The sequence below is a fragment of the Schistocerca gregaria genome, chromosome X (genome assembly GCF_023897955.1).
Source record: "Schistocerca gregaria isolate iqSchGreg1 chromosome X, iqSchGreg1.2, whole genome shotgun sequence".
In the NCBI taxonomy this organism is placed as follows: domain Eukaryota; kingdom Metazoa; phylum Arthropoda; class Insecta; order Orthoptera; family Acrididae; genus Schistocerca; species Schistocerca gregaria.
In genome coordinates, this window is record NC_064931.1 from 183,034,514 (window position 1) to 183,060,737 (window position 26,224).

Genomic DNA, 26,224 nt, shown 5'->3' on the forward strand with positions numbered 1-26,224 from the left:
TAAACAGTTACCCTGTAAACTGTTTCACAGGAAATAGTTACTCTGGAAAATGTCTACACTAGAAACAAACATAATGGGAAACATTGACGCTGAGAAGCAATCACAATTGAAAATGGGTATCCTGGAAAACGATGTGCCAGAAAATGTTTAAACTCTAAAACAGACTGAGAGATAGCTACACCTGAAAATGCTTACACTAGACACCACCATTTATGCTAAAATGTGTACCTGTGTAACATGTCCATATGGAAAAGATTTTACTGTAATATGAGGCAATATGTTACAATTTTGTTGTAAGATGGATTGTTACAATTTTTGCCAAAACATGGTGCAATTTGTTGCAAAGCTTACTGAAAAATGGAGCAATTTGTTACAAAGCTTGCTGTAAAATGGAGCAGTTTGTTACAGTTTTTTCTCTGGCATGGTGTAAGTCTCTGCCATGTGTCTGTGTCAGTTGCAGTCACCTGCTGCACATACACACCGTCAGCTATTGGCATTACAGTACAATTTGCAGAACCAGTAGCTGACACACACGCAGTAGCTGACAGTAGCTCACACCCCCAATAGCTGACACATCAGTGGCTGACACCCACTGCACATACACACTATCAGCGACTGATGCTAGAGCTCTGTTTAAAGCTCCAGTAACTGTCAAGATAGTGCAGATAACTGTCAAGTTATGGAACATAGACTGTTAGCTTCAGGTTTAAAATACTGTTTCAGTTCTGAAAGCCTATTTGTTTGTGTCACCTATGACTGTCTTGCCTGTTGTTGTTGTTGTTGTTGTTGTTGTTGTGGTCTTCAATCCTGAGACGGGTTTGATGCAGCTCTCCATGCTACTCTATCCTGTGCAAACTTCTTCATCTCCCAGTATCTACTGCAGCCTACATCCTTCTGAATATGCGTAGTGTATTCATCTCTTTGTCTCCCCTTCGATTTTTACCCTCCACGCTGCTCTCCAATACTAAATTGGTGATCCCTCTATGTCTCAGAACATGTCCTACCAACCCATCCCTTCTTCTGGTCAAGTTGTGCCACAAGCTCCTCTTCTCCCCAATTTTATTCAATACCACCTCATTAGTTATGTGATCTACCCATCTAATATTCAGCATTCTTCTGTAGCACCACATTTCGAAAGCTTCTATTCTCTTCTTGTCCAAACTATTTATCGTCCATGTTTCATTCCATACATGGCTACACTCGATACAAATACTTTCAGAAACGACTTCCTATACTCGATGTTAACAAATTTCTCTTCTTCAGAAACGCTTTCCTTGCCATTGCCAGTCTACATTTTACATCCTCTCTACTTCGACCATCATCAGTTATTTTGATCCCCAAATAGCAAAACTCCTTTACTACTTTAAGTGTCTCATTTCCTAATCTAATTCCCTCAGCATCACCCGACTTAATTCGACTACATTCCATTATCCTCGTATTGCTTTTGTTGATGTTCATCTTATATCCTCCTTTCAAGACACTGTCTATTCCGTTCAACTGTTCTGCCAAGTCCTTTGCTGTCTCTGACAGAATTACAATGTCACTGGCGAACCTCAAAGTTTTTATTTCTTCTCCGTGGATTTTAATATCTACTCCGAACTTTTCTTTTGTTTCCTTCACTGCTTGCTCAATATACAGATTGAATAACATCTTGGAGAGGCTATAACCCTGTCTCACTCCCTTCCCAACCACTGCTTCCCGTTCATGCCCCTCGACTCTTATAACTGCCATCTGGTTTCTGTACAAATTGTAAAGAACCTTTCGCTCCCTGTATTTTACCCCTGCCACCTTCAGAATTTGAAAGAGAGTATTCCCATCAACATTGTCAAAACTTTCTCTAACTCTACAAATGCTAGAAACGTAGGTTTGCCTTTCCTTAATCTTTCTTCTAAGATAAGTCGTAGGGTCAGTATTGCCTCACGTGTTCCAACAATTCTACGGAATCCAAACTGATCTTCCCCGAGGTCGGCTTCTACTAGTTTTTCCATTCGTCTGTAAAGAATTCGCGCTAGTATTTTGCAGCTGTGACTTATTAAACTGATAGTTCGGTAATTTTCACATCTGTCAACACCTGCTTTCTTTGGGATTGGAAGTATTATATTTTCTTGAACTCTGAGGTTATTTCGCCTGTCTAATACATCTTGCTCACCAAACGGTAGAGTTTTGTCAGGACTGGCTCTCCCAAGGCCGTCAGTAGTTCTAATGGAATGTTGTCTACTCCAGGGGTGTTGTTTCGACTCAGGTCTTTCAGTGCTCTGTCAAACTCTTCACGCAGTATCATATCTCTCATTTCATCTTCATTTACATCCTCTTCCATTTCCATAATATTGTCTTCAAGTACATCGACCTTGTATAGACCCTCAATATACTCCTTCCACCTTTCTGCTTTCCCTTGTTTGCTTAGAACTTGGTTTCCATCTGACCTCTTGATGCAAGTTGTTCTCCTCTCTCCAAAAGTCTCTTTAATTTTCCTATAGGCAGTATCTATCTTATCCCTAGTGAGATAAGCCTCTACAGCCTTACATTTGTCCTCTAGCCATCCATGCTTACCCATTTTCCACTTCCTGCCGATCTTATTTTTGAGACGTATGCATTCCTTTTTGCCTGCTTCATTTATTGCATTTTTATATTTTCTCCTTTCATCAATTAAATTCAATATTTCTTCTGTTACCCAAGGGTTTCTACTAGCCCTCGTCTTTTTACCTATTTGATCCTCTGCTGCCTTCGCTATTTCATCCCTCAAAGCTACCCATTCGTCTTCTACTGTATTTCTTTCCCCTCATTCCTGCCAATTGTTCCCTTATGCTCTCCCTGAAACCCTGTACAACCTCTGGTTCTTTCAGTTTATCCAGGTCCCATCTCCTTAAATTCACACCTTTTTGCAGTTTCTTAAGTTTTAATCTACAGTTCATAGACAATAGATTGTGGTCAGAGTCCACATCTGCCCCTGGAAATGTCTTACAATTCAAAACCTGGTTCCTAAATCGCTGTCTTACCATTATATAATCTATCTGATATCTTCTAGTATCTCCAGGGTTCTTCCATGTATACAACCTTCTTTCATGATTCTTGAACCAAGTGTTAGGTATGATTAAGTTATGCTCTGCGCAAAATTCTATAGGTATGATTAAGTTATGCTCTGCGCAAAATTCTACCATGCAGCTTCCTCTTTCATTTCTTAGCCCCAATCGATATTCACCTACTACGTTTTCTTCTCTCCCTTTTCCTACTCTCAAATTCCAGTCACCCATGACTATTAAATTTTCGTCTCCCTTCACTACCTGAATAATGTCTTTTATCTCATCATACATTTCATCAATTTCTGAGTCATCTGCAGAGCTAGTTGGCATAGAAAATTGTACTACTGTAGTAGGCGTGGGCTTCGTGTCTATCTTGGCCACAATAACGCGTTCACTATGCTGTTTGTAGTAGCTTACCCGTACTCCTATTATTTTATTCATTATTAAACCTACTCCTACATTATCCCTATTTGATTTTGTAAATATAGCTCTGTATTCACCTGACAAAAAGTCTTGTTCCTCCTGTCAACGGACTTCACTAATTCCCACTATATCTAACTTTAACCTATCCATTTCCGTTTGTAAATTTTCTAACCTACCTGCCCGATTAAGAGATCTGACATTCCACCCTCCGATCCGTAGAACGGCAGTTTTCTTTCTCCTGATAACGACATCCTGTTGAGTAGTTCTCGCCCGGAGATCCGAATGGGGGACTATTTTACCTCCAGAATATTTTACTCAAGAGGACGCCATCATCATTTAATCATACAGTAAAGTTGCACGCCCTCGGAAAAAATTATGGCTGTAGTTACCGCTTGCTTTCAACCGTTCGCAGTACCAGAACAGCAAGGCCATTTTGGTTAGTGTTAGAAGGCCAGGTCAGTCAATCATCCAGACTGTTGCCCCTGCAACTACTGAAAAGGCTGCTGCCCCTCTTCAGGAACCACACGTTTGTCTGGCCTCTCAAGAGAACCCCTCCGTTGGGGTTACACCTACGGTACGGCTATCTGTATCGTTGAGGCACGCACGTCTCCCCACCATCCCCACCAACGGCAAGGCCTACTCAGCGTTTTTCCACTGTGCAATAGCACGGACTAGCATTGTCAATATAAGATGACAAACTTTTTATACTGAAAACTAAAGTTAATATCCTAGTATGGATCACTTCAGTGTTTGGGTGACTTTGAAAGTGGGTAGTTGAAAACATAGGAACCCATATGTCTTACCTATACAAGTATGCATTACTATTGTTGAGTATGTTATTTGGGAAACACGTTTAAATAGCTCCATCTTTCCAGATGTTTCTGTTACAGGTGTTAACAATCGCTGTTAGACATATCAGCAAGTAGCATTTGTAGTGGTAGGCATTATGATCTTATTTCTATGCTAAATGTATTCCAAGACTAGAAAGTTATATGAATGAATAGTAAACTACCTGAAACTCCTTTTTCGAGCATGAGAGGTTGTCAGTATCCGCATAATGGAAATAACATTGGTTGTTTTGGTAATTCTCGTCGACTAGTGCACTTTGAGCCGTAAGTTAGATCAGCAGTAGTGGCCATGCGTGTTTTGCAACGTCGTATTACCAATTTTCATGTAATTTGATGCACTTCATGCATGGTACAAACACTGAACTACGCACTTCAACTGACTTCTAATTAATTTCAGTAGTACCAGTAAGTGATCAACATGAATTTTCATGAGTAATATGGACAATTTAGATGTGTAAATGTTTAATTTGAGGATTTACTGTGCCTGAAAACTGTGGTAAGGATACTGAACTTTGAGTTTTAACAAGTGCTACCTTACCTATCAGTTTTGCCAGTAGTTCCAATATGCAAACTACGTGATTTTTTTTTAAATCTTGGAGAACACTTAAGTTATGCTAGTAGTGCCATGTTTATTTTGTGCTCAAAGTCTTACATATTTCTAGGAATAATTTTATTTTGGTGCGAAGTTCGAATTTCTGCTCACAATCAGAGATCTGTAATTACACTTACATATTATGACACGCAACCCATCTACCTGTTTTTGAATTCTAAATCGTTAGTTATTTTAAACAAGTAGTTTTATTTTAGTGCAAGTTCTTATCTTAGAGACAGTGAACTTCCATCTCTGTCTTGTCTGGTACTTTTCAGCATAGCCACAATGAGCTGCATTGTGATTGGCTGTTTTATTATAATGGCTCCTAAAATACTAAATAGCAGTTAGTTGTTCCACGGTAAACTATTGCACAGTGTTTGGAGGAGAAAGGCATGGCTTACTGCCATCTTGTCTCGGTTTGTGACATCATAGGTAAGGATAAATGGCTTGTCTCATGATAGAGAAGGGGGCGTGGCTTGCTGCCATGTTGGATTTTTTCATTTTTCAACACTACCAGCGACTGCAGCGCCAACTTGAATTAATGTTTTCAAATCGTCATTTCATTCCTACTAACCAGGCAAAAGACTAAACAGTGATCTGTCTACATCTTCAAGTGGAAACGAGTAGATATTTTACTTGGTTGTAATTTTTTCGTGTTATCATCTAAGCACTTCTTCGAAAACTACAAAGGGAATAGAAGTGAGAGGGCCTTTAGGCTGTTCTTATCTTTCTTTATAACAAATTTTATAATGTAAATCTATCCAATATTTGATACACGCTTATGAGCAGCGGAATGTGTATACACATATGCATAAGAGTTGCCTTTATCAGTTTTCGTACACTAATGTACTGAGGTGTGTTGTTAGCAGTCTAACTATGCATGGTGGCCCAGTGTTTAAGAAAGTAGTCTCGAATATGAGAGGAATGGAATTCAAATTCCTGGCCATTCACAGAGTAATTTCTCTAAGTCAGTTTACACAAATTCCTTTGAAAAATGTACGGTCGATTTCCTTCTCCATCTTTCCCCAATCCGAACTTGTGCTCCATCTCTAATGGCCTTGTTGTTGATGTAACGTGAAATCTAACACCTTCTCTAGTCTCAGCATTTCCGCCGCAATGATTTTGAATTATAAATGTTAGGATCTTGATAAACCTCCTGTTACGTGTACCTGATGCCACTGAGAAGTGGTAATTAAATGAAGATCGTGTGGCTCCCAACCTGATGCAAGTCTTTCGATTTAATGTGTTTCTGACGGCTTGTGTGGCTCTGACGGCTTGTGTGTCAGCTTCGCTGTGTATTTAATCGAGCAGCTTCTCATTTAACCATACTAGATTTAATGAATCCCGTGCCAGTGTTTTCCAAAATAGGAAAAACAAAGTTATTCACTACCAAATGAACCTTTAGCATCCATATTACTGGCCGGCAACGCACGTGATTATGAACGGCGCACTGATAGTGAAAAAATTTTGATTTACGTAAATAGACATTTGTAAAGTATTTCTTAATTTAAATATGTCTCAAAAGACTTTTTGTGTCGATACTGTTTTCATTAAAGAGTGACAGTAAAATGAGAAATTTAAAATATAAATATAACTTCTACGAATTTCGTACTGTCTCACGTGATTTTGATATAGAGAACAACTATTCAACAGTTGTAGAATAGAAGGAAAGCTTTTTGAATGAGGAGAGCTTGAAGGCAACTGAATCATCTCTTCCAGAATATAAATTTGTTGGTCATCTGTGTTAGCTATGATTAATTTTACTTACGCCTACCATTCATCGACTTCCTCTCATACTTCAATTACGTAACATCATTAAAATCCTGAACAATGGATATGCATGTAAAGTTATTAAGAAGGGCTGTTGCGAGAGGAGAAATTGAATGCAAGTTGCCCATATAAGCTGGGTGCCATATACGTACCATTCGGGAACGTTCCTCGGCCAGTCACAGCTGCGCGTGGCGTCGTTGAAGACCTGCCCCATCTTGCAGCCATTGCGGCGGGGCACCTCCCCGTTGATGCAGACGTAGAAGAACTGGCAGTCTTCCGGGTCAGAGTAGCGCGGATGTTGCTGCGCCTCCGATTCGTTCACTTTTGGACATGTGAACTGGAACACGTCTGCCGCCCACCGCAATTAGCACAACAATGTCATACGGCTGTGGTTGGGTTGATAGGTGATCATTATGTCGCTCTTCTACCATAAATCATTCAAAGAAATACGAAAGCGTTTTGTTGAATAGGTAAAAGTCTTCACATGTTTGTGCATTGTTGAATAGATAGTTAACAATGATGGTATGGGACCAGACAGAAGTGTTTCAGTGGTTCTGTGAGAGTTCAGGATGAAGAGTAACGCTAGATAAGATGTGTGCAGAAGAGTGTCACGTAAAAGGACGTATGCTAAGAAAACAAGGGATTTGGAGTAAGTGTAAACAGGATGGTAGCTGAGTCACAGTTATCAGGAGAAACAAAAAAAGCAAAAGTAAAGCGAAATGGATAAAGAAAGAGCCCTAATAATGGACAGGATGGGAGGAGCTGGACACACTTAATATTAGGTAATGTAGTTATTAAATGTGGGCAACTAGGTTAGAGACTTTGATGAGACGGCAAACGTTTTGTGTGAAGGTGGGTACGTAGATGCGAGAAGTAAGATTTACTATATTTAAGTGTTGGCTGGAATTTCAGAAAAGTGGAAATCAGGCGACTGTACCAGTAGAGGGCATTGCTCGAATCAAGACTTCCTACGTACGGTGATCACTGTTAGAACGAAACTTTTACCATCACTTTTTTCATTCCCCACTAATTGTTCGGGTTGGCAGCGTTAACGTCACTTCTCTTCACCTTTTGATTTATGAATCAAAGAAATACAATTTTTTATGATTTCAAAAAAGAGATGATGTACTTTTGGACGAGGATGGTACTGGAGTGAATGTTGTATGAAAAGTGATGTATGTATATTGAGAGAGGAACTGTTATGATTATGGGTTAGTAGGTGCTAGGATTTCGGTTAGGGAGAGACTGGCGTCGAGACATCATTTGGGATGGGACAGGTGGGGTAGCTAAGATGAGCCGATCTTGAAGTTTGTCCTATGGTCTATGAGAGAAAACTGTTAAAACATATGCAGAGCAAGCATTGGTTAAAAATGAAACAAAGGCCGGGTGTATACTGACACAGAACTGAAGCAAACCAGTGTTCTCAATAATGGAGGGAGACAGTGGGTTATTGGGGCGATGCTAGAGGAAGTGAAGGGACATTATATACTGGTGCAGGAAACGTGTGGGAAAATTCAGTCTAATGTGAGAAGCTAGGTGCAGTGGTTGTCGTTCAGATGTTCGAAGGAGTAGTAAAACTAGAGATAAGTTGCATTTATAACACACAAAAATCTTTTTGAACTATCTTTCTGCGAATAAAATATGACAAGACAGTCATTCTTTCGAAAGGCGAAAACCTTCAGTTCCAAATTACAAGAGGTCGTCACCCTACCTACAGTATGAACTTTTGTGTAGCCCATCAGAGAGATCACAACAGCCCTATATTATGAATGGTAACAGACGTGAAAGAAAATTCATAGATATCAATGAGCGACAGATAGATTGGTTATTTACATTACATCTGAATTTACCACACTACCTGCAGACGTTGTCTGTTTGCATATGTTGACAGTAACCTAGTTATTCTTTGTTTTCTCGAGTGTAAGATATTAGCTGCAACTTTTTCTTTTTTTTAATTCCCTCGCACTTCAAGAGAAGTGTAATGACACCATTTCCAAAGAAGGCGAATTATTTATAGTAGATTCCAAAGACTGATAGAAGACGACAATGGCAAAGATTACTTTTACTCCGAATAATGTAATAACACGCTTGCAGTACAGACTCTCCGATTTATCTTAGAAAATAGGATGAAGGAAGGAAAGCCTATGTTTATAGCGTTTGTATATTTAGATAAATCTTTCGACAACATTGACTGCAACACAATCATTGAAATTATGAATATAGCAGGCCTAATATACTGGGAGTTGAACAGAGGCAATTATGAGAGATGTGAGAAGTTCCAATACCTAGGAGTGCTGGTTACGGAGGATAGCACAATAAGAGAAGAAATAGAATCTAGGATTGCTGCAGGAAATAGAGCTTACTGGGCTCTGATCAAGATCCTTCAGTCACGTAGCCTTAGCAGAAAATCGAAGGTGACTGTCTACCGTAAAGTCATAAGACCCGTGGTAATCTATGACTCAGAAACATGGACAATGACTGTATCAGAAGAAGAGCTCAGAAGATGGGAGAGGAAAATATTAAGAAAGATTTTTGGAGCCGTGTATGAGGCGGGACAGTGAAGGATAGGGAGAAACAAGGAATTGGAAGAACTGTATGGAAATCCTGACCTGGTGACTGAAATTAAGTGTAACAGATTGAGATGGCTGGGCCATGTAGAGCGAATGTCGGAGGATCGAGCTGTCAAAAAGGTTTACACAGGAAATCCAGGTGGCAAAGGAGCAAAGTGAGACCCCGGAAACGATGTCTCGAGGATGTGGAAAATGTTTTGAGAAAGATTCGAGTCAGGAGATGGAGTAAACGAGCAGAAAATCGTCAGGATTTGGCTGTGATCATAAGAGAGCCAAGGCCCTACATGGGCTGAAGCGCCAAGGAGTAAGTAAGTAAATATACAGGGAGCGAAAGTTTATCTACAACTTGTACGAAAACCAGACTGCAGATATAAGGGTCAAATGACATTAAAGAGAAGCAGCAGCTGAGAAGTGGATGGGACAGGGTAGTAGCCTATTGCAGGTATTATTCAATCTATGTATTGAGCATGCATTAAAAGAAACGAAGGAGAGATTAGAAAAAGGAATTAAAGTTCAGGGTGAACAAAGAAAATTTTTGAGTTTTCGCCGATGACATTGTAATTCTGTCAGATACAGCAAAGGACTTGGAAGATCAAATAAGCAGAATGTATGACGCCTTGAAAAGGGGTGATGAGATGAATGTCGTCAACAAAAGCAAACTAAGTGTTATGGAACGTAGTCAAATTTAATCAGGCTATTCTGAAGGAATTACGTTAGGAATTGGGACACTAATAGTAGCGGGTGCGTTTTGCTATTTAGGCAGCAAAATAATTGACGATCACGGAATAGGGATGATATAAAATGCAGACTGGTAACAACAAGAAAAGAGTTTCTGAGAAAGAGAAATTCGTTAACGCTCAATATGAATTTAATAGTTAGGAAGTCTTTTTAAGGTATTTATCTGGAGTGTAGCCTTGAAACGTGGACGATAAACACTCAAACAAGAACAGAACAGAAGCTTCTGAAGTATAATGCTAGGTTGTGTGTGTGTGTGTGTGTCTGTGTGTGTGTGTGTGTGTGTGTGTGTGTGTGTGTGTGTGTCTAGAAGGAGGAGATGAGTAAAAATTGTAGGAGGAGGCTAAGGCTTGACTAAAGAAAGCAGCTTCAAATGGGTGTAAGTTGTAGCAGTTACACAAGGCTACACAGCTGCCCCTACTGATGTCGTTTAATGCAACCCGCAATGTTGTCCTGACATTCAGACACCATGGGCGAGATTTTCATATTCTCCCGCTCACTACGAGCAAACTATTGGTCCTACATAAAAATGCCCCTGACCTTTTTGTAGGAAATTTAATGTAGTAAAATTTTGTACTCGGATACGTATTCGCAGGAAGCCACGATTTCAAGTTATTCAAGAAAAACGTACAAAAGTGACCTTCAAGCGCACCTCCACCTCCACACTCATCCCTCACCAATCAGGATTTCTAGTATTCTTTTCATGGCACTCATTCCTACCAATGTACAAAACTTTCAAACTGCATGAACTATCCCGATATTTGACCTTTTTCGGTCACTCTTGATTCGACTATTATGCCGCCAACATACTCGGCTATTTCGTTCACGTTAATAATTTAAACGTGTCCGTGAGGGTGATGAAAGATAAACGACTTTTGTAAACTTTACGCTACAACTAATTACGCTGGCAATTCGATCCAACTTAACCCTTACAGACACGATAGTTTCTTAGTCAGAAGGCCTGACGAATACAACGATGAAATTGTTTATTTCATACTAGTAAAATTCAAAACATTTTGGGTAAAATTTATACAAATGTCAATTTTACTATTTTTAAGTGCTCGAATAAGCCGGCGACGTAATAAGGCGACTCCATGAAGACCAAAAAAGGTCGAATGTGCAGTCGCAAATTTTTGTACAGTGGTAGGACGGAGTGCCATAAACAACGTAGCGGAAATCCTGACTGATAGGGACGGAGTATGGAAGTGGGGATGAGCCCGAATGTCACTTTTGGTACGTTTTTCTTGAATAACTCGAAAACTACAGCCTCTAGCGAAAAGTAGCCCTGGGCAAAATCTGACTTCATTAAATTTCCTGCAGAAATGTCAATTTCATTTTTTCTGTAGGGCTAAGAGTTTGTGCGTAGCGAGCGAGAGAGAATGAAAATCTCGCGGGTGGTTTTTGAAGTCCAGATATAGACTTGTGGGTTGTATAAAACGACGTCGGTGTGGGCAACTGAATCACTCCGTATAGAGATGACGATACGTGCACAGGAGAGACTAACATGGAGAGCTTCATCAAACCAGTCTTCGAATTGAAGAGCGCAACAACACGGTTGGATTCGCCTGAGGTCTCTCCTGTCAAAAGTTATAGTCATTACATAAGTTAAGAGGTGTTTTCCGTAGTAATAGTACTACCACTAATTACTAGTGGTTTATTGAAAAAAGAACTAAGATGCTTTTGTTTTCTTACCCTGGGAGGAGCAGCCTTTCTTCTTGGCCTCGTCGGGCCACGTGCAGATGCCGGTGCGCTCGTTGTAGACGAGTCCGTCAGGGCAGGTGATCATGTTGAACTTGCCGTCCACGCAGTAGTAGAACTTGTCGCACACGTTCGGCTCCTCGTGCGCGAAGTAACCGTGCTTACGTGGGCAGTGCAGACTGGGTTGTGGCGTCTCTGCGGAAAAAGATGCGACAAACCTGTGCATAAGTCCCTCATCACAACTCATCGATATCATATTCATTGCAGAACTTTTGCTCCAAGCTATTTTGATGGAATGAACATTACAGAAAACCAGAAACAGAAAGTAAGGAAAATGGTTCGCATTAGCTAGACACAGACCGTATTGTACATGACTTAAATCGTCTTCGTATTACATTTCGGTGAAATCTCGTAGAATGATACGACAGCAACAATAATAAGGAAGATAGTCTTTAGACATGTCTGATACAGCTGCGGGAATTAAGTTTAGTTTTACTTGTAACACAGAACAGAGAGCAACGGACTTCTTCTTTAACTTTGGTAGGTTAAGTCACTGAAATCCCTTTATGATCTACAAGGATTCTGTGGGGCGGGTCTGTCCCTTAAAATCAACCTTGGCACATTGACGTCGGTGGTTTCTTGAATGTTTTGATACAAAAGTGCTGTATGCTCCAGAAGATGCGGGATACAGCCTACATAGAATAGCGACGAGATGCCTATGAACATTCGAGAGTTGTTGAGGAAGTAAGTTTCTATAGGTCGCTAAATGGAAACCACAGTGAAAATCAGAAACATTTTATTTGCAAAGTTAGCTATACTTTCTAGATACTTCTCTACATAGTCCCCGCTCCGACTTCGACATTTGTCAAAGCGTCATTCTAAATTTCCTACACCATCGTCATAGAAGGCCGCCACCTGTGCTTTCCGATAACTCTCTATGCTGGTCTATAGTGCGCAGCCTGCGCCCAAGTGTTGTCTTCGTAGCCAGCGTTTCATGTGAACAGAGATGACACTCAGGACGAGCCAATGAGGCCTCTGTTGTGGGTGATCAAACGCTGCGCATCGAAAAGGGTGCAGGAGCGTTTTCACTGCCGCTGCAGAGTGCGGCTGAGAACTCTGCCATGAAGAAGAAAGTGCGTGACAGTTGTGTTACGTGGGCTGCATTCATTAAGGCGAAGCCTCTCAGCGGGCCCTCCTACTTGGCGGGACGCATCGTTGTTCTGGGCACCTTTACTCGCCCACAACGCGATTACAACTTAAAAGAGCGTCTTGATGCGGTCGACGGCCATACTACAGACACTACCCAACACATCTGTCAAACCTTCATCGGATTTTCACTGTGGTGTCCATTTCGAGAACGATCGGAACTTACTTTCTGGACAACCCTCATAGTTAGTGCCAGACTCCAAAGAGGGTATACACGACGAGTACTATGTTTCACATCCGCCATACGTCACACAAGTAGTTCCCAAGTGTACATCTATCCAATAAACGTGAATATAAGTAGGCATACAGCTACACTCACGTTAAATGGGGCTGTAGCCCTCCGAGAAGGGGTGAACCGCCTGGGAGATGAAAATAGTGCCAAAGGTTGTCAAGAACGTTTTCCTGCTGCTCACCGCACTGCAAACTGTCGTTAAGACCGCGAAATGGGTGGGAACCAACATCCCAAGGAAAGAGATGTTTTCATTGAAATCCACTATGCCGCCCCCTGAGGACTTTTCATTTCGATCCTGAGCGCTGTGTGATTTCAACGCTGAGCGTCGAGGTTGTAACCTTCATCGGAGAGAATTCAAAAGAAGGGATGAACTTTGGGTAAGACAGGCTCTGACGACCTTCCCATAGCGTGACACGTCTACGGTGGCGTTGGGCAGAAATTTGGTGCCCATGTGACATCATTAATCCACTTTACACATCATATTAACTTCTGAGCTCAGACCCTTTTTTTCGTAAATGCCGAAAACTTGCTGGTTGAAGCACCGTTGAGCCCGAGGGTGAAGTCGCAGGGCGCCAAGCTTTTGCACCGCTACAGAAGAAGGTTGTATGCATCTTCGAGCCAGATTTCAAACTTATGCGTCGCAACAGGACGAAATTTACGGGATTTCGAAAAAGTTATCCTTTAATTCTGTTGCGCAGTGCACCTTACATGTTATGCGCATGTTCTTTGATGTAAATAATTTTTCTGTGCAGTTGAGTCACAAAGATAGCTGGAATAAAGAACAGAACGAATTAGTTTGTAACGAGCACATGGAGATAAAATGCTCCCTATTAGAAGACAGTAATCAAATTCCTCATCGACGTCTGAAACTCTTCGCGCCCAACATGTATTTTGTGCTGAAGCTTTAACTCACAGTAAGCGAATTCTTACTTAACTGTTATTCGTAAGTCCCATTTACTTTCTTGTGGCTAAAATTGCCGTCGAAAGCTAAATCCGATCTGTATTGATTCTGTCATTCTTTTAACTTAACAGCGTGAATTTTCTGTTTACATTAAAAAAGTGAGCTAATATGTGCATTTTGGACAAAGGAAAAGTTGAATTTATTGAGATTTATTCTTGTTGGTAATATAAAAGTTTGGGCTTATCACACATAGCACACCGTGTGGTGAAGGATATATAATACTTAGAAGTAAAAATGTTCAGCAAGTTCAGTACTAGATACTGCATTGTTCTGTAGAACAGATGTACCATACTAGGAGAAAAATGTACAAGTATTTCCTAAGCATTAGTCAGTTTTGTTTTAGAATTGGAAAACATACAGTGTGAATCAGTATTTCTGTTTTAACTGCTTGAATATTCGCGTTCAGTGAGATAAAGAAATCAGCTGTTCACCTTATCATCGCAGATGATAGCAGAGCACCTTTCACAGAAACCGCTGGAATAATTGTAGTGACCATGGTTTTTTTTAGGTCCGATAAACTTGAAGAGCGTATTAAATACAGGGTTATTCAAAATGAATATACGGGTTTTAAGGCTTTGTAGCACATACTACATTCACCTTACAATTATATATAATATACCAAATGAAAGAGAAATACAAACAGTTTTTCTTGTAATTATTCAGTGTGAACACCGATCACACATCGAGTAGATAGGCGAATTGTTCCGAAACCTTGATCAATGTATCAGGAGTAATTTCAGGAGTAATTGTTGCAATAACACTGTTTTGTAAAGTCAGATACAAAGTCACATACACATGATCACGTCAGGTCGTGAGTGAACGTGGGGATCATGCATAAAATGCTTTGTCAACCGACCCCTTGCTCCCAGTCCACCGGTCGAATACAACGTCGTTTAACCAGCCGCATACTGAGTTATGCCAGTGAGGCGACGCACCATCTTGCTCCCAAATAAAGATGTGTTATTCAGCTTCTTCCCATTGAGGCACGGGCCATAACTGTAGCACATCAAGATAAGAAACATCGGTTACAGTTGATTCACCGAAAAAGAAAGGCCCATAAACTTGCTGCGGGGATATATTTTGCGGATAAGCTTGAAAGACTGGCACTCGTTCTACACGTTTTTCACTCACTCTTTGTCGTTACATACTTTCCCATTGCGCGAAGGTATGCAAACAAAACTGTTTGAGTTGCTCTTTCATTTGGTGTATTATTTACAATTGTAAATCGAACGTAATAAATGCTAAAACGCCTTAAAACCGGTATGTTCATTTTGAAACACCCTGTATATTAGTAAACACAAATAGCACTTGTTAACAGTTCATAACTATGTGTCAGATGCGCTCTACTTGACAATAAAAGATACATTTGTTTGTGCTATGTCTGTCACATGGGCACGGTAAAGAGTCAGCTGATTGTTAATTAGCCTGAAGATTCAAATTTACTCCAGCTGATGAGTGCTAGGTCTACTCTGCGTTCATACGCTACGAAAGCCAGTAATTCTACGAGGGAAAATTTAGAGGCAGCCACAAAGAAAACGAGACGAAAACCACTAAGACAAAATAAACATAGACAAAACATTCAAAATATATAAAAAATAGTTGAAAAAGACCTGATTTGCTTGGTCTTTATTTTCATGTGTTTCCTGAGTACATTCCAGCTGACGCGAGGACATAAGAGAACATAGAAAAAATGAATATTCAGAAAAAAGTTAGTTTTTCGCGTTCCAAAATAATCTCGAAGGCTCAAAAACAGTCTTGAATAGTCTTAAATCCACTAATTTGGAATAAAGCACTCTGTCACGCACATGTTCATTTCTGCATAGGCCAACATCCTTGCCACGTTTACTACACCGATTCGCTTCGGATCACCGAAGTTAAGCACTGCTGGGCGTGACTCTACATGGATGAGTAACCGCCCTGGTATGTCACGCACTGTTGGCAATTTCCCCTTCGCCTTTCCTCCGAAGAAGAGGAGGATTGGTGAATTAAAGTTTCTGATCAGCAGATTTTGCGCCAATATCCTGGACTAAATTCCAAACCTCTCCAATGTTTCCCATTGAGTGAGGAAATGTGACGCTGTTTATGGTGATCTGTCCGTCGGATGGGGTCGTAGGCTATGTACCGTCACAGGATTTCATACTGTCCCTTCCCTCATCATCATATAGTGCGAAGTGACACCACACTACACACATATCCATTACAGTCAAGTACATGTATTAGATACGCTTAACTCACAGATCTCACGACTGGTGAAGCTGCCGGTGTTAGCGAAAGATAGGAAAAACCTTTCGAGTTAGGTGGCTAAACGTGCCCCTCGTGTCTCCCAACTAATCATGCCATTCGACTTTACTTTATTGTTTCTTTATAGCATACCGAGAACATTCCAAAACGTTAGAGAACGTTAAAGAAGACTGTGGAACTTACTAGAACACTCTAAGACATTCAAGAACATTCTAAAACGTTAAAGAATACTCTAAGATATTGTAGAACGATCTGAAGTACTCTAGGACACTCTAGAATATTTTAGATTATTCGAAAACATTCGTTAATAATCAAGAATATTTGCAAAAGCTCGAGAACATTATAGATCAATCTCAATTTTTTCCCTTGAAATATACATTCAAGCGAAACAGATGAAAGATCTGCTGGTGACCACCACATTCTGATAGCGACCACTTCAAAATCTCATATTCCCACGACCACAACAGCTACCACTGCACAATCACTATCGTAAGCAAATGGGAAAGCAAGGGTAGCACTAGACACAAAAACCAGTGATTGACGGTGTCGGGGGTTGGAGGTATCGTACGCTTCTCTCGTAAACGCTAGAGGAAGACAGAGAGAGAGAGGGGGAGGGATAGACAGATAGAGAGACGGGGGCGGGAGGGAGGGAAACTTGGCCTTATCCTCGCTTCGCCTGGACAAAGCCAGCCAACTCCTATCAAATGTGAATTTAAAAATATAGCTTTAAACACAGAAATTACGAGGTCAGACTGAGTCGTCGTATATTCGCGCAACGTTGATACACTTCTGTTTGTTTGTCATCAATGAAATACACTTGCAAAAAATTATAAGCTTCCTTTGGTGACATTTTAAACGAAAACACAGGACTGAATTGATGCTCTCCACTACTCCGAGAAGTAGCATCAAATGATCTCATCTGAAGCCAACTATTCTACCTTCTTACATTTTGTAGAGAACGATTTGATTTCTACGTTTCTCCAGTCATGTAATTAAATATTTCTGGTGGAACACTTTCAGTGGTGCTAATATAATTTTTCCACTCCTGAGACGCACTCTTGGTTTCTCTACTGAAATTCTTTGCACTGTGGAACTGACATACTAGATCCACATTTTGTCAACGACAACATGTTTATGTTTTTTTGTAATCTTTAATGGGATCATGGTGGAATACTTCACCTGTCAAACTGGAATCTCTACTTCTTCTGCTATGTACTTCTCTTACATTAATGTTTTATTCATGCGCTTGCGCTCGTTATCTTTCAGAAAATTCGCTCATGGTAACTCTACTTAGTTCATTTCATACTGTTTCTTCAGCAGTTTCTTTATGTCTGCTTGCAGAGTATCTCACTCGATCCTCTACTCTACTTTCATCTCAGCAGTCATCCTTTAAGTTTTCTCTCAATCTGTTCATTCTCTTCCGTTGTGAAGCTAAACGTTCAGCTCGCGTATCATCTGTTCCTTTACTTCCCTGTTCTTTCTGTTTCCTTCTTTTCAATTTATCACTGGCCAGAGCTCCTCCTCTTTTACGTTTCGGAATCCTAATAAATGTCAGTAGTACTTTACACAATAAGATTCGACTTAATACACTATTCACTACCGTAATTCATTTACATTTATTTCACTTTCTATCGCCTGTTACTTTTCCTTGATCGACTCTAATCGATTTTCAAAATGGTTCAAATGGCTCTGAGCACTATGGGACTTAACATCTGTGGTCATCAGTCCCCTAGAACTTAGAACTACTTAAACCTAACTAACCTAAGGACAGCACACACATCCATGCCCGAGGCAGGATTCGAACCTGCGACCGTAGCAGTCGCGCGGTTTCGGACTGAGCGCCTAGAACCGCTAGACCACCGCGGCCGGCTAATCGATTTTCAAAATCAAACTGATGTGTGTGCCTCTCCGGATTTAATTATATATATATATTCTTGAAATTAATTAACATTCTAAAAGATTTTAAAGCACTTTTGAGTCTTATAAACGATTCTGTGACATTATGGAACATTATAGAACGTTCTCTAATCTTCAGGAAAACACTCTAAAATTCTGGAACGTTATCCAATCAACTAGAACGAACATTCTGGACAGTCTCGAACACTTCGGCACTGGATGCGCTGCTGGTTTGGCAACTTCTTATAAGACGTCTATTGGTGTTATGCCCTCTTCTGACACCCGTATCTACGAACCCAACTCCTGCAGTTCCAAACCAAAACATTTTTCATGGATGGGGGATGGTAGACTACCGTCCCATATAATCCACACTGGGCAGCGCGTGTGGGTTGCGGAGCTGTAGTGAAACGCACGGACAAACCACGCTTATATTTATTTCATCCTTATCTTACCAGGCGAGTGTTTTCTCCTCCAGTCACACCCACCATACCACTAGCCCACATATTTTCACTTGCCATTTGATCCTGGTCATGGTCGATGTCTTAGGAAATCAGGCTCAACATGAAACCGCGACCGGTCCTCTGTTTAGCAACTGAAACCAGCACGCTGCCAACTACTATGTAAATGTCGCTTCATTCATATTTACGAATACAGCGAGCTCCAGTGCATGTTTTTTTCTTCTCACTACGCCACTGCAGTGTTTAAAGAATATGATACTGTCTTGTATTTTTCCAGTAAGTTGTGTAATATATTCTGTACCTTTGTGTCGTTGAATGTGTATCAATTTTTATAAAGATTAAGCAAATAAAAAAGAAAAGAAGTGTAAATTAATGCATGCCACGAAATGTTACAGTGTTTTAGCATTTGACTGTATAATTAATATGTCATAATTGGGGGAAGTCATCTCACACAAATACCTGCAAATAACAATGCTTGGGTATGTATAGTGGAACAATTCCACAGGCTCTGTTGTAGCTAAAGCAAATGACAAGCTTCGATTCATTGATTTGGTACTGGAAACTGCAGTTCACTTATTAAAATATTCCTGACTTGTACCGTGGGACCATCATCAGCATCGGAATCTTCCGAGGAAGATATGAACCAATGTTACACCATGATGCAATAAAAGTAGTGGACGACAGCAACTGACAGCAGCCAATAGCGTTCGTCTTTTGAAAATATGTGACGTCACACTTCAGTGAGGGAGCACACGGAAACGATGTTTTACTGTTGTCGGTGGTGGGCCATTGCATGAATAGGATCTTCGTTGAATTTCTAACAAAAAATTCATTTGTTCACAGAACAATAGACATTTTAATGAGCGTAACATTTCCAGCCTTGAACCCTTACATTCTACAAAGAGGAGTTCGTGTACAAAAACAGTTTTACTTGGTTAAGCCTAGTCTGTCTGATGGAAGAGTGTGTCAGAAACGTTGTTTACTCCGAACAGGCAGACACCTGACAAATATATATATATTTCGAGTTATTTACACCTGTTTAGACCTTTTCCCACAACCTCTCACTCAAGCCTCAGTTCAAATTTCTTGGTAACATGCCCTCCTCTAATTGATTTTTCCATTCTGTACGGGGTCTTCCTCTTTTTCCACGTAGGTTGTCAACAAAGTACTTCTTTCGGTCACGGTTCATCCCTAATCTTATCACCACATGTCTATGCCGTTTCAGACGCAGTTTGTCCCCCTATTCGGTGAGCTACATGGGAGTTTGCGATAGTTTCCTGATTTCTTTATTTGGGATCTTGTCTCACGTTGAACCTCCACAACTTCTCAAAAAATCCATTGGCACGGCGTCAAGTCTTCTTCTATCTTGTTTTGTCATTTCCCAGGATTCCGCTCCATATAAACAAATGCTTTGATTATGGATTCATGTAACCTTATTTACCTTTTTCTTAATTTTATCCAACCAAAGGATGGAATTCTAATTTTTAAACCCCGTATACATATATTTCCTTTACATTCTCAAAATGAGCAAGACTATTGTATTTCTCACAGATTTACTCGATCTCTGAATGGACTAGGAGGGCTGTCTCAATATGTTACACAATGAAAAGTACCATTGTCAAGCAGCTCACAGTTATTTACAAAATTTAAATATAGATGGAATGGACAGTGACTTGAGAGGAGTATATAAGATGAACATCAACAAAAGCAAAACCAGGATAAAGGAACGTAGTCGAATTAAGTCGGGTGATGCTGAGGGAATTAGATTAGGAAACGAGACACGTAAAGTAGTAAAGGAGTTTTCCTATTTCGGGAGCAAAATAACTCATGATGGTCGAAGTAGAGAGGATATAAATGTAGACTGGCAATGACAAGGAAGGCGTTTCTGAAGAAGAGAAATTTGTTAATATCGAGTATAGATTTAAGTGTCAGGAAGTCTTTTCTGAAAGTATTTGTATGGAGTGTAGCCATGTATGGAAGTGAAACATGGACAATAAATAGTTTGGACAAGAAGAGAATAGAAGCTTTCGAAATGTGGTGCTACTGAAGAATGCTGAAGACTAGATGGGTAGATCGCATAACTAATGAGGAAGTATTGAATAGGATTGGGGAGAAGAGGAGCTTGTGGCACAACTTGACCAGAAGAAGGGATCGGTTGGTAGGACATGTTCTGAGGCATCAAGAGATCACCAATTTAGCATTGGAGGGCAGCGTGGAGGGTAAAAATCGTAGAGGGAGACCAAGAGATGAATACACCAAGCAGATTCAGAAGGATGTAGGTTGCAGTAGGTACTGGGAGATGAAGAAGCTTGCACAGGATAGAGTAGCATGGAGAGCTGCATCAAACCAGTCTCAGGACTGAAGACCACAACAACAACAACAAATATAGATGTGGAGGTAGAAAATTATCGTGTACACTGCCAAGAGGGAAAACCTGTGAACATTAGTGATTACTTGTTTGTTGTAGTTTTTCTGTGTTTATGCAGGGTATTTCCATAAGGGCGTGCAAAAATTTAACGGGAAATACAGGTTGCTTTACTGAACAATTTGAGGTAGGGAACCTGAAGTCGGAGAAGTCAGCTTAAGGAGGTATTAGGAATAAAATTACATTACTGTGTACTTTTTTATTTACATTAGTACAGTTAACTGCAAATACAATCATTGACACATTGAACGTACAATTTATACTGTATATAACAAAATATGCTGAAATCGATGGCCGTCAACCTCAATATAAGCATGACATTGGCGAACAAGATTCTGATACAGCCTGACAATTACCACTGGTGTGTTTCGAATCACATCGCAGGCAGCTACAAATCTGGCAACTAATTCCATCTCCGTGTCCACTGAGTGCTCGAAGTGACTTTAGTACACCTGCATGAAATAATCGAGGGGATTCAGGTCAGGTGAGCTCACAGACCATGGGATAGGCTCTCCCCTTCCAGTCCAGCGACCAGGAAATACAGCATTGAGATTGTTGCTTACATCCACACTGAAGTGAGGCGGTGCGCCGTCATATTGTGTCCGCATACTCTCACGAACAGACAAGGGCACGTTCTCCAACAACTCAGGAAGAACTCTTTGCACGAACCTCAAGTACAAGTGGCCATTCAAACGGCTAGGTAGAAGATAGGGCCCAATGAGACTGTCGCCTACAATGCCGGCCCAGATATTCGCTGCAAAACCAATTTGATGGTGTGGCTCTCTACAGCGTGAGGGTTGTCTTCATCCCATAAATGGCTATTCCTGCTGTTCGAAATATCATCACTATCAAATGAGGCCTCGTCAATAAACAGCAAGATCTGGAGGAAATTTGAGACATTAATCCATTGCTGAAGCAACCACTGACACAATGCGACCCTTGCTGCAAAATCAGTCACAAGTATTGCAAGTGATACGTGTTTAATTGTTGTTCTTGGAGTACTTCCACACGCTAGTGCGTCCAGCGCCCATTTTACGTGCAATACGACGAGTACTTGTAGTGGGGTCTACTGCAACACATTCCAGCAACTCTTCTTCAAAATCGGGTGTGCGAATAGTCCTCATGTTGTCAGGTCCCTCGTTTCTTCTTTCCGGTGAACCAGTCTCCCACATTCGTCGATCGAAAAAAATAAGCACTCGTTGTGGCGGATGATGTCTGTTAGAAAATCGTACATCTACATCCATACTCCGCAAGCCACCTGACGGTGTGTGGCGGAGGGTACCCTGAGTACCTCTATCGGTTCTCCCTTCTATTCCAGTCTCGTATTGTTCGTGGAAAGAAGGATTGTCGGTATGCTTCTGTGTGGGCTCTAATCTCTCTGATTTTATCCTCATGGTCTCTTCGCGAGATATACGTAGGAGGAAGCAATATACTGCTTGACTCTTCGGTGAAGGTATGTTCTCGAAACTTTAACAAAAGCCCGTACCGAGCTACTGAGCGTCTCTCCTGCACAGTCTTCCACTGGAGTTTATCTATCATCTCCGTAACGCTTTAGCGATTACTAAATGATCCTGTAACGAAGCGCGCTGCTCTCCGTTGGATCTTCTCTATCTCTTCTATCAACCCTATCTGGTACACACTGCTGAGCAGTATTCAAGCAGTGGGCGAACAAGCGCACTGTAACCTACTTCCTTTGTTTTCGGATTGCATTTCCTTAGGATTCTTCCAATGAATCTCAGTCTGGCATCTGCTTTACCGACGATCAACTTTATATGATCATTCCATTTTAAATCACTCCTAATGTGTACTCCCAGATAATTTATGGAATTAACTGTTTCCAGTTGCTGACCTGCTATTATGTAGCTAAATGATAAGGGATCTTTCTTTCTATGTATTCGCAGCACATTACACTTGTCTACATTGAGACTCAATTGCCATTCCCTGCACCATGCGTCAATTCGCTGCAGATCCTCCTGCATTTCAGTACAATTTTCCATTGTTACAACCTCTCGATACACCACAGCATCATCTGCAAAAAGCCTCAGTGAACTTCCGATGTCATCCACCACGTCATTTATGTATATTGTGAATGTCAAACTTTCAGCAGCGAGAGCATTGCAACGTACTTCCCCACACGCAAAGTGCATGTCAGTTAGTTCTGTGAACTGTACCAATACTTCTCCGACGTATTCTACTGTACGTCTCTGAATAGTACTGAGTAATGGAAGGGGCTGTCGTTGATTCGTAACACGTTCTGTCATGGACAAGTAAAGTATGTTACAGTCAAGTAAAGTAAACAAAAGCTGCATCATGACTTCCTGGTAATCAGGCTCGTCTTCCCTGTTTCCTTGCAGGAAATGAAGAATGCACATGTAAATAAACAGTTTAAAATTGTACGAGCCTCAGTTGTAGATAAACCGGAAAACAGTAATGCTGCATAAAGCGGTAGACAAGTTTACTTCCATATCTCCTTAAGCTGACTTTCCGACCCCAGGTTCCCTACCTCAAATTGTTCAGTGGAGCATTCTCTATGTCCTGTTACATTTTTGCACGCTCTTACGGAACCATCCTGTAGGCCAAGAAGAACGTGAACTTCTTGCACGGAGGGGTAGGCTCTCGGATGTTGCCAGGTGACCTGTTCGCCTTGCACAAAGGTTATCCAACTCTTGAAGGCCTCGCCACTGCGTTGTCTCCGCAGCCGGCAGCGTGCACACAACTTCCATCCTCCCTTGCACTCGGAGACCGAGCTGCTATCCTCCAGTTTACTCTATAATCTTAGTTTCAGTCTTCTCTGATACTAAAATCTGTTGAAATAACTTTCAGCTTTTTGCCTAATGCAGACGTACAGTCGCCATTAGAACGGGTAGTTTGTGTACTGCATCGGAACAATACACTTAAGAATCAGGTTAAAACACCGTCGGTAACCTGAATGTCATCTACTGCACGACTGTGAGAAATTCTGAAATGCGCTACTACAGCACAAGAAACATTGTATTATTGAACTCAGTACTCACAGATAATTAATATCGGTTGATTTAGTAAGTCTTTCTACCCAACGAATGTCTCAAAGACTACAGCGTTTGCACAAATCTTAAAATATTTTAAGAGCACGAGAGAGCAGTCTGCTATAGACAACAGCAAGGCAAGAGTAAGAGGAGCGACATAACAAGGAAAACCTTTCAAAGGGTTCACCTTACTGCAATTTCATTTTTGTAACAAATCGTAAACAGAGAAATAATGTTTAAGCTAATAAAACATGTAATAAGTGCTGGTTAGTAAACATGGGAGTTTTATTTTTTATCAGTACAGATTTGAATTAATACTTTTAAAATTCTCACAAAAGAGTTAAATAACGTTTATGAAGTCTACGAGTAAATATGAATAACACCCCCCAGAAAGTTACGGTACTGGAACCTCATGTTTTACAATTCAAGTTACAAATCTGGTTCTTCCTACTTCTTGGCACATTTGATTCTTTACACAGTCCATTTAACGGCATCTATTCCACAAGTTATTCCTATTTCTCTAATCTCCCAACTTTTCCGAACGTCGTTTGCAAATACTTTTCTTTGTCATGTGAGTATTCTATGTACACTGTCATATTATGAGAAATCTCGAATTTTATAGTTTTATATAGTTCTTCAACAGTTTTCTAAACGTTATCTTTATACCTTGCTCTTAAGCTCACCTCAGCTGTGAATTCTACGCACTTCCTCTACAGACATTATGTTGTCGCGCCTTGTCTACATTTATTTAGTCTTTTAGATTCTCGCCACTTTTCCTAGGCTGAGATGTAATACTTGATCTGATAGGTCACAAGCCTGCGTAGTTAAATTCGATTCCCGAAGACCACCGAAATTTTCCCCCTAATATTTGACTTTGGAGTAAGCTTCCATTAACTTCTGGTTTGTAATTGATTGTCTCTTTCTGACTGCTCAAAAATCTTCTAAAATTACGGGATGTGCCATACGCTACTCCGAAAACAACGAACACAATTACTTTGTTTTCTCCTCAGATTGTCTTCTTTTAGAATTCTCTTGAGATAAAAAAGTTTTTCCATACGACATTGTAAAATTAATTACGAGGGCTATTCAGAAAGTGAGTAATGATCGATCACGAAATGGAAACCACTGTGCAAATCAGACGAGACTTTTCACAGACGTTTTGGACAGTGTCTCTAGTATGCCCGTCGATCGCATCAAGACGCTCTTTTCAGTTGTGAGCGCACTGTGAGTAAGTAAAGGTGCCTAGAACAACGATGTCTCCGTCCAAGTAGGAGGGCCCGCTGAGAGGATTCGCCTTAAAGAATGCAGCCCACCTAACACAACCGCCACGCACTCCCTTCTTCGTTGCAATTCTCAGCCGCACTCTGCATGGGCAGTGAAGACGCTCCTGCAGCCTTTTCGATGGGTAGTGTTCAATCACCCACAACACAGCCCTAATTGCCTCGTCCTGAGTATCATCTCTGTTCGCATGAAACGCTGGATACGAAGACAACACTTGGGCGCAGGCAACGCGCTATAGACCAGAGTAGAGAATTATCGGAAAGCACATGCGGCTGTCTTTTATGACGATGGTGTTGGTAATTTGGTACAACGCTCCGACAAATGTCTAAGTCGGAGCGGCGACTATGTGGGGAAGTACCTGGAAGATATAGCTAAATGTGGAAAGAAAACAGTTTTGATTTTCACTGTGGTTTCCATTTTGCGACCGATCGTTCCTTACTTTCCGAACAACCCTCGTAGAAGGAACGGATAGGAACACAAACTCTCGCCTGTCATTTGGTTGGGTTTTCATCCGTTCTTTTTCCATTCGCACTATTCGATGAAACCAGTTAGCCACGCCACTCCAGGCCCTCGCATCTTTTGTCGATCACAGCGCGTATAGTGCTGCATGTAGAGCGATCGTATGACCACAGATGACTCTTGCATATAGTTCAACACATATTACAAGCCTCTGGATTTTGACTGCGGTTTTTGTTTTCTTCGTGTTTTGTCTCTACATAAAGAGTATTTCAGAACTCCTTTAACCCACTTCTGAGGGTTGTATAGGGGACTCAGTAGATAAAGTTTTGACAACGATCACATGTCCAGAAACGTACAGTTTGTATTTAAAATAAGTTTGAAGACTGGATCACGCTACGCACACA

General features: G+C 40.8%; 1 protein-coding gene across 1 annotated transcript in view; it reads right to left on the reverse strand.

Annotated features, from left to right (window-relative positions):
• The window catches only part of LOC126298893 (protein obstructor-E-like), a 79,556-nt gene that overhangs the window by 9,384 nt on the left and 43,948 nt on the right, over nucleotides 1-26,224 (reverse strand). The window contains exons 3-4 of the mRNA XM_049990432.1: nucleotides 11,651-11,851; nucleotides 6,806-7,001 (exon numbers count right to left, since the gene is read on the reverse strand). Coding sequence (XP_049846389.1) covers nucleotides 6,806-7,001; nucleotides 11,651-11,851 — 397 coding nt within the window. The remainder of the gene's footprint in view (nucleotides 1-6,805; nucleotides 7,002-11,650; nucleotides 11,852-26,224) is intronic.